This window comes from Ylistrum balloti, unplaced genomic scaffold (assembly GCF_031769215.1).
Source record: "Ylistrum balloti isolate Yb309-2 unplaced genomic scaffold, AGI_CSIRO_Ybal_v1 Utg370140, whole genome shotgun sequence".
NCBI lineage: Eukaryota > Metazoa > Mollusca > Bivalvia > Pectinida > Pectinidae > Ylistrum > Ylistrum balloti.
This window is the reverse complement of record NW_026782147.1, coordinates 697,437-716,678: the sequence shown is the minus strand read 5'-3', so window position 1 is coordinate 716,678 and position 19,242 is coordinate 697,437. Positions and strand designations below refer to the sequence as shown.

The following is a 19,242-nucleotide window of genomic DNA, read 5'->3' as shown; positions in this document are numbered from 1 at the left end:
TCATTACGGAAATCACTGCATATTTCTTAATATCAAGAATGAAAAAGTCTTGAAATGTATTTAAATGAAAGTTAAGGATGCGTCTCAAAATGATACATTATTTTTATGTTTACACTCAGAAACAAGACAAATAACAATACATTTTTGCTTTGATTTATGATTTCAAAACAATTTTACTATTATATTAATCAGGTAAAATAAGCCCATATCTGGTAATAAGCCCACACGGATTCTAATAGATCAGTAAAATACTTAAAAATCATATTATCCTGCAACAAGTCCATCCACAATACCATTACTAGTTACAACATTTGTAAGTGTAATACAGTCTCACATTTCCGTAACAATGTCTTAAAAACAGCAAGTTTATTTCTCAGGAATATGTACATGAATTAATTATTTGCCTCCAGAGTAACCTGATAAATGCAATTAAAATATAATGTGTGTTTCTACACATTAGTAATAGTAGTGTCTCTATAGTATAATGACATGTATCTATGTCAGTGTAATTATATATAGTGGTGTTGGTGTGATTACCTGTATACAGTAACATTGATCAGTACGTAGCCTATCATTATGAAGGGCCTGTAATAGACCTATTTAAGTTGATATATGACTGCGATACTATTGTCTGTACAGTATGTATTCCACACTCCAGCACATTTCTCATTGTCTTATTGTGTGTCTAATACAAATGGATCTTGAACAGCATCAACTACTCCATTACCGAGTTTTCTCCTGTAGTTGTGATCTCAATTTCCATGAGTCCTTAGCAAAAGCATACAATAGGCAAAAGCCATATTCTATCACTGTTAGAAGCTCCAAAGTCTCGGATCTGTTCCTTTAAGTGTGTGTGACTTCAAATGGATTGAATTCAATTAAGTAAAGACTTTAATTTGATGAAATTCAATAAAATAATTACTTCAATTGGAAGAAATTCAATTACATAAAAACTTAAATTTGACAGAATTCAAATAAATGATTATTCAAATTTGATGTAGTTTAAGTAAAGAAATAACTTAAATTTGATGGAATTTAATTAAATGATAGTGATATTTTGTTAAGGCATCAGGACAATTGATATTCAGTAATCTACAGTGAAATGTAAGAGTTCAACACCTGATAGTATCTCAGGCTCCACAATAAAGCCTTGAACACAATCCAGCCCCAATGATAAAGAAATTTGAAATGTCAAAATAGTGTGATCGTGTCTGTGATCCAGGGTATAAAGCCACGATTATCATCCTGAATGATATTGTATGGAGTCTCACCTCTCTCATAAACCATGCTGTGACACAAAATATCTAAACACAAATTAAAAAAAACAGTAATTTGATCTCAATGTTGAAAGAGTTTTTCTTCCTCTTAAAATATAAAATACAACAGGATTGTGTCATAAAGGGTCAGTGACACAGAATGATCAAGTTGAATTGATTGCCGTGAAATAATGCTCCTATTATCATAAAACACTCGGGTTGGCTCAGTCTTAAAGGCTAAAACGATGTCTCAAGTACTGTCTCCATCTGTCAAAATCATAAGTATGGTGTCACTGACACTAATTGTCAGTACCAGTTTTATTTTCAGTGAAGGTGTCTCTTCCTCCACGAACTCCATCTAGTCAACTGAGTGTGGTATGTAAATGTGTGTCAGCCAGACTTTTTATCTAAACATGAATTATATCTCAATTATATTTAATAACAACTGTTGGCATTATCTCCCTTGGGTTTCTTCCAAGTTGGATCGCCATGGTGTTCCTCCTTTTTCTGGTCCATTCTCCCTCCCTATTGGTCTTCTTTGCGTTCCTTCATCCTGTATTTATCTTTTTCAAGCCCCTCCCTGTTAGACCTCTCTTGCTTCTCTCCCTCTTTGGCCTCAGGCTTCCCTTGCAAACCCACCCAAACAGTTACATGTGAGGAAATAAAACTAAATAGTTATTGTCACAGGAGACAAAAACACCTCCATCAATATGTATGTATTCCCCTGTGTACAGAATATCTACACCAGGAACACATATCTGTTAGAACAAAGCCCACTCTGACTCCATAAGCAAATGAAAGCTGGCTATAGGATGTCACACCAGATAACCAACACTTGTTTATGGACTGGTTTGACAGAAGCAATGCTTCTCCTTCACTTATGCCCCTAAACATAATGCAATATAATGCTCCCCATGATATGGGCCAAACTCGTCATTTATTCATCCCATTTAATTTATGCCTTCCCTATTAGTTTGTCTGTGATGATAGAACAATGCATAGAGAGGTCATTTTCTGGGTGGGATTTTTCATTCAGACACACTATATCATGTATTATGCCTAGCAATAAATATACAGCACCTACACAAACTGGGCGGTGGAATTAATTTACCTACCAATGATACATGATGTGTTAAATTTTAATGCACAATGATCCATTCTAGGGCGAGACATTCTACAAATTTGACACTGGCGACTAACTACACATCAGATGAAATATGGAATATGTTTGGGAAGATTATTTTAGGAGAAAAACAAACAATGTCTGGTTTGGATAACCCGCATGATAACACATATGTGAAAGTATGACATTTGGAACATTACCATAATAATCAGAAGGTCCATCTCCTCCCCATCCTCCACACCGGATATGCTGTCTGACGATTCCTTTACAATATCAACTAAAATTATACCGTTCAATTAATTTGGATGAAAATCTATGCTGAAGCCAAGAACAAGCCGTGACCTTGAATTTTGACCTTGAGGATAATTACAGAGTAATTAGGTAAAACTGCATGGGTTTCCTGTGATAAGACACATGTGCTTGTTACATTTCACAACATCCTTTTGTTGCATTACCTGCGACCTTGAATCTCTTTGACAATCAATGCGCTGTGTTATTTCACCACTGCAGATCTTCTAAATTAACCCCTTAAGGAGATATGCTACCTTACAGTGATGATCACACTCCTCTTGTGAAAATTTGAAAATAAATTTTATGACAGTTATGTTTTGCTAACACCTATTTTTGAAGACACTTCTTGCTCTCTGCTATATTTTAAAATAACAATAGGAGAAAACTGAAACAGTTTGAATTTAATTTACAGAAATTTGAAAGACAAGAAAAAATAAAAGATCTGATCTTATTGACTCTTTTATCTTACTTAAGGGTAAGAATTTAATGTCTCTATTCTTTACTAGCTGTTATGTATTTACTTTATTGTCACACTGTCTAGAAGATTTGGTTACCCTGCACAATGACGTATTTATATGCAGGCAAAGCTAAATCATGACATTATGCTTTTCACAGATATGGAGGATGTAACAAATCTCTCATAATATATCTCAATGTGATTTGTAGATTACTTTTACTTAAAACTATGTTATCCAAAAATGAAATACAGTATAATTTGTACCCAGCAGCCAATGTGTAACGTGTGACGGGCCTCTGTGCAGTATATCAGGAAATCAACACAAGAATGCAACAAATGAACATATACACAAATTTATTAACATAGAAAACATGAAAACTACAGACACCCAGTCACACTCACAATCACTCTCCATTCATACACTTTAACAGTAAAGATGGCTACAGTCTCTTCACAGACAAGGTACAAGGTGGTCTCACAATCAACATCTCCAATGTGTCGAATAGTGCACACGGAGGGTGCACGCAAAACAGCTTCCGTGGACTGACAAAGTCCGAGTTGTAAAGGAACGACTCGCAATGATTCCTTGAAAATATTTCAGCTTTTGACTCAAAAGTTTTAAAATGTATTTTGAAAAGAAATTCAATTAGAAAATTTATTTGTAATGCTAATGCTGTCTACATAAAAGTGTCCCATAGAGAATTCATTAACCTTTTACTTGTTTATTCAAACACCACATTTCATTAAATGCCTTTCGGCAAACAGAACACTCGCCAACAAGTCTGGCACAGTAGAATTTCGTGATTTTTTAACTGCAACCAATTAACATTATAACATCACGAAGTTGAGATAGTTTTGTCTATATACAATTCTATCAAAACAAGGGCAAAGATTAATTGCTATGTCACAGCCCCTGACACTGCAATCACAATGTTCTTGTTTTAACATCAATTTTGAGGAGATTTTTAAAAAATCTTTTAAAATTCATGCATAATAGATCATCAATGTAATTTGTCTTCACCGAACCAGACATTAACAAGTGTAAATTTCTTAAAAGATATTCAGTGCACAAAAATCTGTAATTTTCTTGCCAGGAACTTGTGAATTTCAAATGCTCTCAATCCTTTATCATGTAGCAGATCAATTTTTTCATTTAATTTGTACATATTCTACTCCATTACCTGAAAAGTTCAGGCTGAAATACCTTGTCATGTGAATTGCTGCTGTATATGCAATAAGTTCTGAATTATTTTTGTAGGAAACTTCATGAAACTAAACACAGTAGTAAAACTGTAGTATTGGTGAATTTAATAGCTGTTCTGGACACATCCTCCTAGGAAATCTAAGGTATTCTCCAATAAATGGTTATGTGTTTAGACAGTGCAGCATTACACTTCAGCAATCTTCATTAACTCGTGTTACAGAATCCCACAGTTTCAGGCTTTTAATGCTGTAATGATTTGCCTTAATATCGTAACAGAGAGCACGGAATCATGGGCTCCTTCAACAGAAAGGTTCTCGGGAAATCAATGAGACATACATGTTCAATGATACAAATACGGAAATAGGATCTGAAGCAATTTGGTTAGTCTTGACTAGTCAAATGCTTGGTGGGGAATGCCAATCACAATATTGTTTCGTAACAAGAGAATCAAAACGAAGTGTTCTCAAAGGCTACTGTGATGCTAAATGAAATATTTGTATAACTACAACATCAAAATTCACAAGGGTATCGCATTCGGTGATAAAATTCATCATTCACCAATCTACCAATGTTTGTCTATAAGGTAGAAATCAATAAGCTTATATAAAAAAACAACCTGAATTTTGACCCAATATATGGATTTTAAACATGAAGCTGTATACATCACTCTTAATGATGTTATGCAACATGATTGGTACTACTGTACTACCAAACCAAATGGTGAAATTATACACTATTTTACAGTATGGTATCAAAATGTTTTTATAATGGATGGCACATTGGTGCTTGAACAAAACATACAATATTCTGTAACAACATTAAGAAGGTAAGATAACACTCTCAATAATAGCATAAATGTTTCATATTTGACTTTGGTTTGATTACAGTGTATCTTTGCTAGTTTTCTATTTTAATGCCCATACCCATTTCAGGCTTGGTCTCCTTATAGTAGCAGGTTGCAACCTCACTGAATAGCATGCTGGAGACCCATCACAATGCTTTCCAACATAATGTTGGTAAAGTGTCATGATTCAGAACACAACCACACAGGACAGTCTCTGTTTCCCAAAAAACACAAGCTGCCCTGGATAAGGATTGAACCTGACAAATATCAGATCTTCAACCGAGCATGTGAGGTTTGATACTGATTTAACTAAATATATAACATTTTTTACTGTGTTTGAAATATCATTACATTTGTATAATTTCTCTGTATATTACAAAAGTACAGCACACTGAATCCTTGATAGAAAAGTACCTGTGGCAATATCCCTATGAACAAGTACATATGGGACATTCTATTTACATCTACTCTTTTCTTCCTTCTAGCCTATTCTTTTCAAATCCTAATATTCTGTTTTCATGTGTGACCTTACAATGGCTTCAAGCAAGCAGTTGTAATGAAATTTCCTTTCACAATTCTAACTTTGTATTTCATAATGTAATTTAGATTCCCGTTTCCAAATCCCATGCGAATATTTCCGACTCTGTACGTAAATTATTAATTTCCCCAGCATGCAAAAGTCTTTTTTGGTATTCAACTGTATAGATATACAGGTATGGCTGAATTTGCATGTTAAGAAGTGATTACAGAAATCTGTCTAGCAGGATCAATATAACAGTTGACTTGCCACCCTTTGAATGGCTGGATCATTTCATTCTGCTATCCTGTTTAGTGTACAGCTAGCAGCACTGCAGCATGTTAAGTCAACCTTAAACGCATTTCTAATGGACTGATACACATTCCCGTTAAAATAAAACATTTTCAAACAAATGACAAATAATGTAAACCACAATGTCTAATTTTTCCTCTTAGTCGTTTTGGCCTTAATTCATTCATTTGCCAAACCCCTATCCCCCATAAAACCAAGGCTTCTTCTTTTGTTGAATATAAATGGATTCTTTTGGGATATTCTATGAATTTATTTAGTTTTACTCATCAAGTTTGTATTAAAGTTCCCTCCAAGCTTGATAATTAAATAGGGAAACAATAACACAATTCCTTAACTAGTAATACAACCAGCAGAACTCGGTCAACAATCAGTGAAAATATATTGCTTTCCATGCTCCAAACTCTACCTATTTAATAAACCAAATAAAATTGTCATCAGGAGTATGCAAGAGTAAAGATGTTTTAATGTATGCAATTCTTGTAAATGTGTATTTACAGCTACAAGGTTTATTTTCTTTTGCTGAAAATACTTAAAAGAACTAGTCTGCTTCACACTACAGATTAGAAACACTAAATGGTTACAGTACCATTTACTATCGTAGGTCAGATTAGTTTCAAAACATCAGAATCAACAGCTAATATTTCAGATGTATGTACACGCAATGAACATCAGCCACATGGAAAGATAACTCTCAAGTGAAATGTCCTGAAGGCGAACATATGCTGGACACCAGGAAGAGCCTGCATCCCTTCAAACAGAGGCCATAAATCATGTCCTGCATAATATCCATATACCCACACACATTCGAATGGTCAGCACATGTACATGATCCAGTTTGTAACCACATCTGGTTGTATCACTAGTCAATTTCTCAAAAACTACAACCCCCTGACAATTAACTTTTCTACCTGAAATTAACAAAATAATCTTATCCCCCTCCCCTCCCCTCCCCCCCCCCCCCCAAAAAAAAAAAATAAATAAAAATCAAAGAACAACATGGCATTTTTTCCCTTTCAATAAGTGTTGCACCATTATCTGCCAAACATAAAACACCTGACTTTAACAAAATTTGCTACAAAGAAAATGAGAGCAGGTTGATCCTTTACACACACCAACACTGGATTATAATGCACATTTTACGCCAAAATAATTAAAATTGCCCAGCTCCAACTTGACACCATAATTACTTGATACCAAAGATGTTATTAAAGCAGTGTAAATGTAGGGTAGTTTTGTAAGGAAGCCTGAGAATTTTACTTACTTTACTCTGATAAATATCAACTTGACATAATGTAAGAACAAAAATGCAGAAAACTGCATCAATATTACATTACTGCTACTTCAGCTGTCAGTAATGAAATTGCTTTGCTTACTAGCAGTTCTTGTGGATTTTATGCATTCACCCTGCTTTAAAATTTATCTCCAAACGTCATGCGGGTTTTTAACCATTTATAAACTATTAAAGAGGCGTGCTTAGTTAGGAAAATCTTGAAGATCTCTGGTTTCAGAGAAAATGAAATTTCAAATCGATATTAAATTTCCTTACATCTGTAGGATTCCTAATCAACTCCGTTACATTCACTCCACTTAATTCACCTGGATTTGGATGACCTAAATTCTTGTGAACATAAACATGTTAATTCCACATCTTCTAACAGAAACTGTTTTTGTATGACAATCACCTGCTATGGTCTTAATTCTTTTTATTATTTTTCCGTTTTTGTTTTTTTCCACCTGTTCAGTTACTACCCAAGACAAACATTTTCTTTGACAAAGCTTATTTGATTTGTGTAGGAATGTCACACGGAGGGTTATCTAGCTGAACATAACTTTATCTGATGCCAACAAAGAAAACGAATAACCCCGATTTGGGAGTCATTTCTACAAAGAGAAATGTACCATACTTCAACAGTTACTGATACATCTAAACTTTATCAAGGGAGGTAATCCAATGAAAAATGAATTATGCCAACAATTTATTATACATTTGTCATCCAAACAATGGTTCCTTTCAATCACAAAACAAAAAAATTCTGATTTAAAGTCTAGATTAGCGGGTGAAATATACACGGAAACAGCTTCCTAACAAGTACAAATTGATTTCTTTAGTTTTTGCAGTAAAAAATTCCCAGTGTAAATTTCTAGTGATTGATATATGGGAAATTTGAAACCTCTGCATGATTGTTTCTTCAATCAGATTTAATGGTAGGTTAGAAAGACCAATCTGCTGTTTATATGTAGAGTTATAAACACCTGACCCTACAACTCAACTACACAGTCAGAGTGGGTGTTTTTATCCCCCCCCCAATCTTTTCCTTACAAACCTGTTGTACAAAGGGGGTGTCATGATAGTTTGATTGCCATTATTAGACCTATTTAAGGACTGACAAAGCATTTTTGTGGGCATCAAATTACACTTTCACTTTCATTCTAAATTCCTGCATTTCATTGCTAGATGTTGACAGTTTCTTTGGTCTACAGCAATCAACAACAAAAGTGTTATTATTCTGCAAAATTATATTAAAAAACCATCACATGATGTCAATCAATGAAATATAGCCCTCGACAGCAAAACAGTTACTATTGTCAGTGTAATTCTGTAAACATTTGGGCTTTTTTATACAAATTTTAGTGCAATAACAATTTTGTCAGATTAACACACTTGTACATTAGTGGTCAATCAGGTTAACACACATGTACAATAATGGTCAGTAAAGTTAACACATCTGTACAGTAGTGGTCAGTCAGGTGAACATACCTGTACAGTAGTAGTAAATCAGGTGATTATACCTGTACAGCAGAGGCCAGTCAGGTAAACATACCTGTACAGTAGTAGTAAATCAGGTGATTATACCTGTACAGCAGAGGCCAGTCAGGTAAACATACCTGTACAGTAGTAGTAAATCAGGTGATTATACCTGTACAGCAGAGGCCAGTCAGGTAAACATACCTGTACAGTAGTAGTAAATCAGGTGATTATACCTGTACAGTAGTGGTCAGTCAGGTAAACATACCTGTACAGTAGTAGTAAATCAGGTGATTATACCTGTACACCAGTGGTCAGTCAGGTAAACAAAGTATACAAATTATAAGTAATACATCATCACTTGGTTATCAGAACCTGGTGTTGCCATAAAGTTTATGAAATGTTTATTTGATGTTGTGGTGTATATGAACCATAACCATAAGTTGGCAGTAATTCTGTCAGTCCCCTGTCAGATTCAGCCTGCCAACCTTTAATCAGACTATATCTGACAACTGTCCAACCACCTCTGTCGACCATACAAATTCTGCTTCTTAACACACACCTAGATCAAACAACTGCTCCAATCACGAAATATACTTTCATCATATGACTTCTATCAAATTTCAGTAAAACATATTTCCGAATACTTCAACATAAAGTAAACAGATATCTGTAAACCACATAGAAACTAGAGAATGATGATAGAGAATAGAGATGTTGTAAAGTGGAGAATGATTATTGTGTAATCAGGATGATAGCACTGAGGCAGTATATTTAGGTCATCCTTATATCAGATCGGAGGCTATCTTTATGTCTTCATTAGCAGACAAAGTTTATCATTATAAATCTTTTAAACCAATGTCAAGGGGAAAAACACACAACAGCTCAAGTTATCTCCCTTGATTATATGTCAGACTGTCAATTGTGTGAGGAAGTAAAATGACAGAGCAAGGTTTAAAAGTTATACCAGCATGTTATATAATATTTCAAGGAGATCTCAAGTGGTTTGGAGACAATGATTTTACACAGACAGGTGGAGGTTACAATGAATTAATGATGGCCTAACTTCTGCACTAATTAACAATGCTTCAATAAATGAATTGTATAAATTCGATCCGATTTTTTTTTTTTTTTTTTGCTGACTTGACTGAAAATCGTCTGCCCCTGATCAGGTAACCAACGTAAGCAAACTTTTCTATCCTAAGAAAATTCTTACATTAAATAACAATTGAAGTTCTAAAATGTCACTCGCAGAATTTGAATTTATGGTTGGAGTAAGTTTGCCAGAAAAAAAATGACAACATTTATAAAATTTGTGATTTCAGAAAAGGCAGATTGGTTCTCAAGGTGACATTTATCAGCCAAACTCTAACAGAAGTCCTTAGTCAAATCTGCTGCTGCAGTTTCTAACACAGCAAATGATGAATGGTAACATGAAGCCAAGAGGGGAGTGAAGAAAAAGCATCACCGCCAACATCAACTTCCAACCCCACCAGGGAACACATTTTCATTGGCATGTACTGTCATACTCACTCAATGTATTAAAACAGTATATGTTTTGTTATTTGGGTCACAGCCACAAGCCAGGAATCATTACTTCCTGTGATTGTAATACGTTATTCTAGTAAAGAGATGTTGGTGCAGCCATGCTGGGCTAGTCAGATACACCACATTCTCAGTGGTCCACTACAGGTCAAGTAATGGCATCCTGGACACTATCTCATATCATATATATGGATGGTTCACTAGTTTCCTATGTTATAACACTATAAATATTTCTACCCAATTAACAAGCCATACATTTGCTTAGTCTCATTCATACGAGATTATTTTATTGTTGCCAATTTTTTTATGACTCTTAATACAATAAAGATGACAAACAAAGTTTTTTTTTTCAAAATTCCTCTTACCTTATAACCTCTTGATCAAACTTACATCACAAAATTTAATTTTCTGGTATTATATTAGACAAATTTGCTAATTTTTTTTACCATTATTAGAACAAACATATACAGTGATGAAAAAAAAATGTGACCTAATTTTGAAGATCTTCAAAAAACCTTTGGCGACATTAAACAGTAATCTTATAACGAGAAGATCATTTTCAAAATGGGTGTGAATAAAGTAGGTGTGTATTAGATTTCAAGACAAAACAGCGACCAAAAGATCAGAATTAGTTGTGTTATTTAATCCTTCATATCCCTACACACAGTTTTAATTAAATTGTGCACATCAAAGACAAAACCATCACTGACTTCAACTTTTATACAATATTTTGTTTCTCTAATTATAAGCACCAACATGTCTAGTTTAAGTAAATCCCAGATCACTAGAAACCACCTGGAAGTTCACTTGGACTGCTTGGGAGTGTAGCTGCCTGGACCGCTAAACGACAAACCCAGACCCACATTCACCGCCTGCTTGGATTTAAGGCCCATTTTACAGGAAGTGCAGTGTTTGAAGTCAACTTTGCCCCTGATTTAATATTCTGCCAAGCAGTAATATCATTGCAAAAACACAATACAACACCAAACACTTCTGATAACAAAAAAGACCAATCGTTTCCACAACACCCCAAGGAATACAGTTTACCCTACCCTCTTAAAACACACAAATAAACAAAGTTATACAGGCAGAAAATAAGTTTATTTGATTGAAGCATTCATAGTATAGACCGACAATTTTTTTTCTGGTCGAAAAACTCATCATCATTGCATGGCAATCACTTTTTTGATTGAAGAACTTGCCGAAGGGACAGATAACTACTTTTTTCTGATTGAAGAACTCATCTTAAGAGTATAGAAAGCTGGTCTTTTTTCTGATTGGAGAACTCATCTTAAGAGTATAGAAAGCTGGTCTTTTTTCTGATTGGAGAACTCATCTTAAGAGTATAGAAAGCTGGTCTTTTTTCTGACTGAAGAACTCACCACAAAGGCAGATCACTACTTTTTTTTATTGAAGAATTGAGTTATATTTATTGACAAGTCCTATTAACTTTAATCCTCGCACTATTAACTTGAATCCTCATCAAAAATTTGATATAACTGACTGTCATTGAAATTGATACACAGAATCAGGACAGGCTAACTTCTAGATATCCAGAATGTCAAGAGAGAATACAGAAACAGATTTGAGGCACCCAGTATTATGGCATGTCAGGATGTCATTTTTCGAACAACCCAATCTCAAATGTACCAGTTACTTGATATGGTAGCAAACAATCATCACTTAATATAAAATATTTAAACTGTAGCCTGCAGTCACCTGTCTAGTGAGTATCTCGGTCTAGGAAGAGAGTGTGACAGGAAGCTACACATTCACTTGTCACTTGTTTCAACAGTATTCTGCTCAAAGTTGAGCAGACACATAGAAGAAAGGAAGAATATAGCTCTCAAGTCTACTTGGCATTTCAAGTCCAAGTTAAAATAGACAGGAAGAGGAATGGAACATCAGAAAGACAGAAAAAGGAAAGGAAATATAGAGTTCCCATCTCCGTACCCCAAATTTGGTACAGGATGGAAAGGGATCAGATGCACTCTCATTTGAAAATTGAATGATTCTCAGTAGAACAAAGGCAATTTTCTTAATTAAACTACGATCTTCATGAAATTACATTAGGCTGGAAACACGTTTAGGTGTTATAATTGGATAAAAAACTAAATTAATGAAAACATTTGAGAAATTAAATTCATACTGTTGATAAAACAAAACTTCATCTCGGTTACGTTTTTTAATCCAAAAAAAATTGAAATTAATTTCCGTCGAAAATGTCTTGGGATAAAGGAAAATGATGTGTCAAGATGCATTTACCACTAATTCTGTCACAATACACTAGAAACAAATGGTTCTTACCAGCAAACGCTTGAAAAAGTAGAAAAGGTGTTGTTCTTTGACAGGAAGGTGACAGAGTTTCGCTAATACAATAACAGAGATGAACCCTACTCTTACTCTTATGTATAGTATCAATCATCTATCTAGTACATGGACACCATGAAAACTTTATATTCAATCAATTAGTCATCACCATATTAACTTTCACTATATCCAATCCGTTATCATTCACTGTATTCAATTAACCATCAAATATATTTAATCAGTCAACCATATCACTATATTTAATCAGTCAACCATATCACTATATTTAATCAGTCAACCATATCACTATATTTAATCAGTTTACCATATCACTATATTTAATCAGTCTATATTTAATCAGTCAACCATATCACTATATTTAATCAGTCAACCATATCACTGTATTTAATCAGTCAACCATATCACTATATTTAATCAGTCAACCATATCACTATATTTAATCAGTCAACCATATCACTATATTTAATCAGTTAACTATATCACTATATTTAATCAGTCAACCATATCACTATATTTAATCAGTCAACCATATCACTATATTTAATCAGTCAACCATATCACTATATTTAATCAGTCAACCATATCACTATATTTAATCAGTCAACCATATCACTATATTTAATCAGTTTACCATATCACTATATTTAATCAGTTAACTATATCACTATATTTAATCAGTCAACCATATCACTATATTTAATCAGTTTACCATATCACTATATTTAATCAGTCAACCATATCACTATATTTAATCAGTCAACCATATCACTATATTTAATCAGTCAACCATATCACTATATTTAATCAGTCAACCATATCACTATATTTAATCAGTTTACCATATCACTATATTTAATCAGTTTACCATATCACTATATTTAATCATTTAACTATATCACTATATTTAATCAGTTAACCTTCAGGGTTCTACCACAGACTTATTCATATAATTTTGTGTTACTGGTACTCATCAAATGGTTGTCCACTTGATTCTTTTATATACATTGTTCTATCACAGATATTTAATCATTTAACTTACTGGTAATCATCAAACAGAATTAGAAAAAGAGAGTACACTTCTTTTCATCATGGTGTTATCATCAGTGACCTTGCCTGTACTGCAATGTCACATCAAATGACTCCTTTAAGACCAAATTAGTTTTGAAGACTTCTATCTGACAAGATTATGTCTATAGTAAACCTATGATTTTATGATAACAGGTGATGTGCCTGTACTATCGTAGCTCCCTTGCTGGTCCAGAGGGAAATAATATAGCAACATTAGGACAGGTCTTTTAAATACATTACTTCTTCCTACCAATAGCTTTTAAATAGTAGCAATTTAAACATGCCACAATTTACAGAATTTTCCCTAGCTACTATTTCAGGTATTTATGGTGGTATTCTACTGTCTTGAATCTACCAAGGGATTGGTAATACTAATCTGAATCTGATGAGATCACATGGTTTATCTGACCCCTGATGTAAATACAAAGATTATTTTGTCATTAGCATCTGATATAGACCAGTGGTAAGGGGTAAGCAGTACAACTGATATGTCAAAACATATTACTGGAAAGCATGTAAGCTTACTGACATTACACTGTACTGGTATCACCTTCCAGTAACCTTCCACTTCTTATATATTTACAACTGTGTGTCCCTGAAGAATTGAACCAATACTTCAAACTTTATTTGATAAAGAAGTCATCTTTCAACTTAACTTTTATACAAACTGTGTAAAGCCATGATCAAATTTGACAGTGTACTGTCTGTGCAGTGTATCAATCCTTAAATGGCTATACAGCTATAATGTAATTTTGAGTGACAAAGCATAGTATATCTCCATTTTGTGTAGCCTTGACCTAAATTACCTCTGTATTTTTACAGTAGGTAGCACAGATCTTCAGTATGCTACCTTCATCAGAATCGGAAATATACCGCCTTGACCAACATATGTTGGATACAGCCTTGACCTCTATCTACAGCATACAGCCTTGACCTACATCAACATTATAAAGCCTTGACCTACATCTACAGCATACAGCAATAAGGACAAGACCATGACCTACATTACAGGCACATCCTTTTATTTCCGTGGTGACCAGACAATTGCAATAAAAACCAAGAAATGTGCTATAGGCAATAACATTGGTCTACTTCATGATGAATATTTTACAACAGAGCTCAACAAATAGGATTTATCAAACGGTATACACATATAACATTCAATTCAGTTGATGTTTTGAACAAATTCCAATCCCGCTGAAAAAATCAGGTTAACAATTGACATGCAGAATAGATACAAAATGTTCCTTCAAGTGAGAGCAATTCAAAGCACAACATTGTCTGCCTGGTAACATACTCAATTCTTTATTCTGTCACAGTTCCAGGGTCTTCATCAATGGAAGTGAATTTGTCACAGTAAGTAATCGAGTCTCAGCCAAGAGAGACATTACTGGGGATGTGGCCTTCTACACATTGTGTGCATGTACCTAAACACCAATTTTACATGCATCACATGCAAACCCCTGACAGTTGATGGGTAATACGTAATCCAATAGGCTTGATTTGTATTCCGGTTCAAATGGTTTCAACTCCCTTAAAATGTTTATGGATTGTATAACTTAACACGTTTTATCTGTATCCTCCACATGTTACAGTATTGAACTGCCAAAGATTGCTGTTCTGGTAAGCGGTGTTAAGATCGCTTACACACTGAATAACTGACAAAATCATGGAATTATTGATAATGGTGTTTCATAAATATATCAGAAAGGGCAGTTGCCATAGGATTTAATATCTGGTTTCTAGTTTTCAAAATTTAATGGCATTGCCATTTGCTGCTAAAATGAACTGAATAATTTCAACACTGCTAGAGCACCAGTGTATGTAGTCATTTAAAATTTACCATCAGTCTGTTATTGAAACTCAACAGCTTAATCACACTGCATGTTTTCAAAAAGTTCTATCATTTTATCTAGAGGAACACTGCAGGTAGATTTTACACGTCAACTGCTCTGATGACCTATAATTACCCATAATCATCTGGAGGTCATCACAAAGTCAAACCAAACAACCTTGGAATCTAAAATAGCACACCTTCATTCACTATCTGGTGTGAGATCACACCAAAGCAGTGCATCAGTAAACATTTTTTATAACATGCCTTAAGCAAGAATGTTTTCCTTTATTTGTACATGAAGCAACACAGTTGCGATATTTGTGCTGTGTGGAAGTTTGAGAGCTGTTGGCACTGGTTTGGCAGGAAGACATCTGGAGAGATAGTTCTCTCTTATACCAGTAGACCAAGCCACAGAAACAGTGCTGGTGAGAGAATCCTGCTGTTAGTATACCAGTCACCTATTGGTCTTTAGAGACTGGCATGTGATTTTAAAATTACATCACATGTTGAGATTTGTAGTTTAAGCATTAGGTGACCATACCAACAAACAAGAGTCCAAGACTGGCTCTATCAGGTTAAAACCATCAGCAACCATCATATTACTGACATCTACATACGTCAAAAATAAAAAATAATCTTGCTAGGTTATCACTTCTAAGCACCAAACACAACCCTCAAGTTATGTCTTAAAATCAGACATGTCAGGTCACTGTGCATTACTTCCTATATTTCAACTTTCACTGTAGACAAGATCTTCATCAATGTACATAAAACACCATCGATTGTTGTAAAAACTTGAAAGCATCATTTCCAGATTTGATGCATGTTCAAGGGTATGACATGTTTTTACATAATGACAGATGCAATCTTGACACGTGAGATACTCGCCTGTAACGTCTTAAAGCATAGCGTCTGAAGTTTTCCTATGTAAAAAGCTGGTCTACTTGAGAGTCATCACTTTGTTTGACCTACCAGTAGATGGTCGGTACTGTAGCAAAGTTGTATTGATTTCTAAATGAAATCTGGCAAGTTCTACATTGTTGTGATGGAAACCAAGGAATATAGATTCCTTTACACACATTTCAGATATTTTGTACCGAAATTGAACATTTCATGTCTAAGGATCTGAAGCACTCATAACACAACAATATATCAAAGATGGACCCTTTTTTAGAAGACAATCTTAAAAAAAAATTAACCTTCAGATAAGTTGATTTCAAATTGTGTCCCTCAAGTTCCATCAGTACAAAATTGACAACAGTAATTTACAACACCGGAGTGACCTACCTGTCACATAAGTATATTTACTTGTAGTGGTGTAATACTTTCAGGTAATAAGAACAGTTTAATCTGTTCACTACAAAAACACCATGGAGCTGGAGTAAAATCACAGTTTCAGAAAAGGGAGACAATAGCATGTGCTTTGTACAATACATCAATATGCAAAGCAGAGAAAAGGGAGGTAATAATTAAAAAAAGGGAGACAAGTAAGACGGGACACTTACCTCAAGAATATGACTTTCCTGTAATTCTCTGTCCAGCTTCTGGCCAGTGGTCACTATAACACCTGTGGAATAAACACAAAAAAATTATATTACCCCTCACTATCAATAAAATAATTAATTCAAACATTAAAAACAGAATACTATTGATTTTTCATATTATCTTTCCATGTCAATATCAGAAATTTTTAATAAAATTACAAAGATATGATAAATTGCATTTCTTAAAAACAACTGACAAATAACAATGGACATTATGAATTTTAAATATTTTATCAATTTTTTATTCAATTCTAATATGTATTTTGAGAACACATCAGTAAATACCAGCAACATCCATTTACATCACTTGAATTCCCAATGTACTAATTCTTCAAATTCACTCTAACCTTATCTTTACCAATTCATTCTAACCCTATCTTTGCAAATTCATTTTAACTCTTAATTCAATGAATATGTAGCCTGAGCCACCAGGGCGGATTCACAAGACACAATGTATACCATCTATAGCTTATTTAAATACACGACGGCCCCCAGTCTACATGGCAGTTTTACTAGAGTATGTTTTTCTGGTTTATTTCGAGTGCCTGATGGCATACTACGACTACACACTCTTGAAATTGATCAGATAAATATATAAATCATCCTGGTGCTTCTCTGTGCCTTACAGAAAATGCCATGTAAATTCATTATAAAATGGGTAGCTAAAATATATAACACAAGTGACCTAAATTCTGTCATTTTAGAAAAGTTGGTTTTCTTTAATTTCAGGATTTATATGATTGGTAAGTGATTTATTAATGGAAAATGTCAAAGTTTTGTGAAATGAGTTATTAATTATCAGCATTCTATAACTAATATCCCTACCCAGCGATATAAACTGAAAGTAGTAAGAAATTTGGAAAAATTGTACAAATGTCAGTGTTGTAGTTACAATATGCATTACCACTACCAAGAAGTGTGATTGACATGTTAAAACGTCTCACACTAATTATAGGTGGGAGGGCCTCCTAAACTCTCAATGGCTACCTACTGAGCAAGATTACAAAATCCGAAATACTTGTGGTCCCTCTAATGGAGATCTCAAAATGTTTAATTCACAGCAAGTGCCTGTAATTACAGACATTCCAAATATCTCTGTACCAGTTTTTTATTTCTCTGTACAACATACATTGGGATTTAAAGTTATTTATACATCAATTTTTGAAAACATAAACACATGGTTTGTGGTGATAAAACTAAAAAAAGTAAAAGCATTATAAAAAGAAAATAAATAATATTGTGCTGGAAGTTTTTCTTAAAGAGTGTACATTTAATACTGGAAACATGGATTTCCTGACCTTGATATATCTGATTTTTTTAATTTGAATTTTTTTTTTCCAAATTCATTTCATCCAGTTTTTATTCTGTATTTATTAAACAATAAAACTGTAATAGAACTATCCATATCATCTGCTGCTCAGTAGTATTTTTACAAATCTGAATTTGATTTTCACAAAATGTTCAGTGTCCAGTTATTAGTTGATGTTCTATTTGGAGTGAGAGGTAATGTTTTGACCCCTCTGCTGGGCCTCTTGCAGGGCAAATACAGTAGGTAACACGCATCTTCTCATCATTTGACAAAATACAGAGATCCCCACAAAGACATGTCACTTTTATATATCAAGATTTTTTTAGGGTTTTTTTTAGTGAGTGGAGGAGAGGGGGGAAAGGACAGGGTGTTTTGAGGGATTCCAAACATCTGTAGCACAAACCACTAAAGCATGTCAACTTGAGAGATAGAGGCAACAGATTTTGGCCAACTCTGTACTTAAATACCAGTTTTACCAGTACATGAATGTCTGATATAATATCAGATGAGGCCAGACAGTGTTGTTAGCTACTATAATAATACCTATATATTTTTAATATAATTTATCTATATGTCTAGGTATCTAATTTCGAGATATAATGTATCCCAAAAAAAATCCAATGTTCAACATAGCATTTTGTAAGTTTGTCATCACCAGATAATATTTATAAGATATCAAATTAAATAGAAATATTGTGAAAAGCATTGATGCACTTTGTACAGGTTTATACATATTCAGACAAGTTATTGTGTTTCTGTTGATAAGACAGTGCACAGCTGTATAGTCGGCGACTTACTGGGGGTAAAATTCTCCTTGGGGAGCTCTCCAACAAAGCCAGGTCACATTTGAAAATAATA

At 34.0% G+C, this 19,242-nt stretch overlaps 1 protein-coding gene across 1 annotated transcript in view; it reads right to left on the bottom strand.

Moving 5' to 3' along the window:
• Window positions 1-17,114, bottom strand: part of LOC132550716 (protocadherin Fat 1-like) — a gene marked incomplete at its 5' end in the record, with an annotated part of 71,309 nt that extends 54,195 nt beyond the window's left edge. Inside the window, one exon of the mRNA XM_060214807.1 lies at window positions 17,037-17,114. Coding sequence (XP_060070790.1) covers window positions 17,037-17,114 — 78 coding nt within the window. The remainder of the gene's footprint in view (window positions 1-17,036) is intronic.
• Between the last annotated feature and the right edge of the window lie 2,128 nt (window positions 17,115-19,242).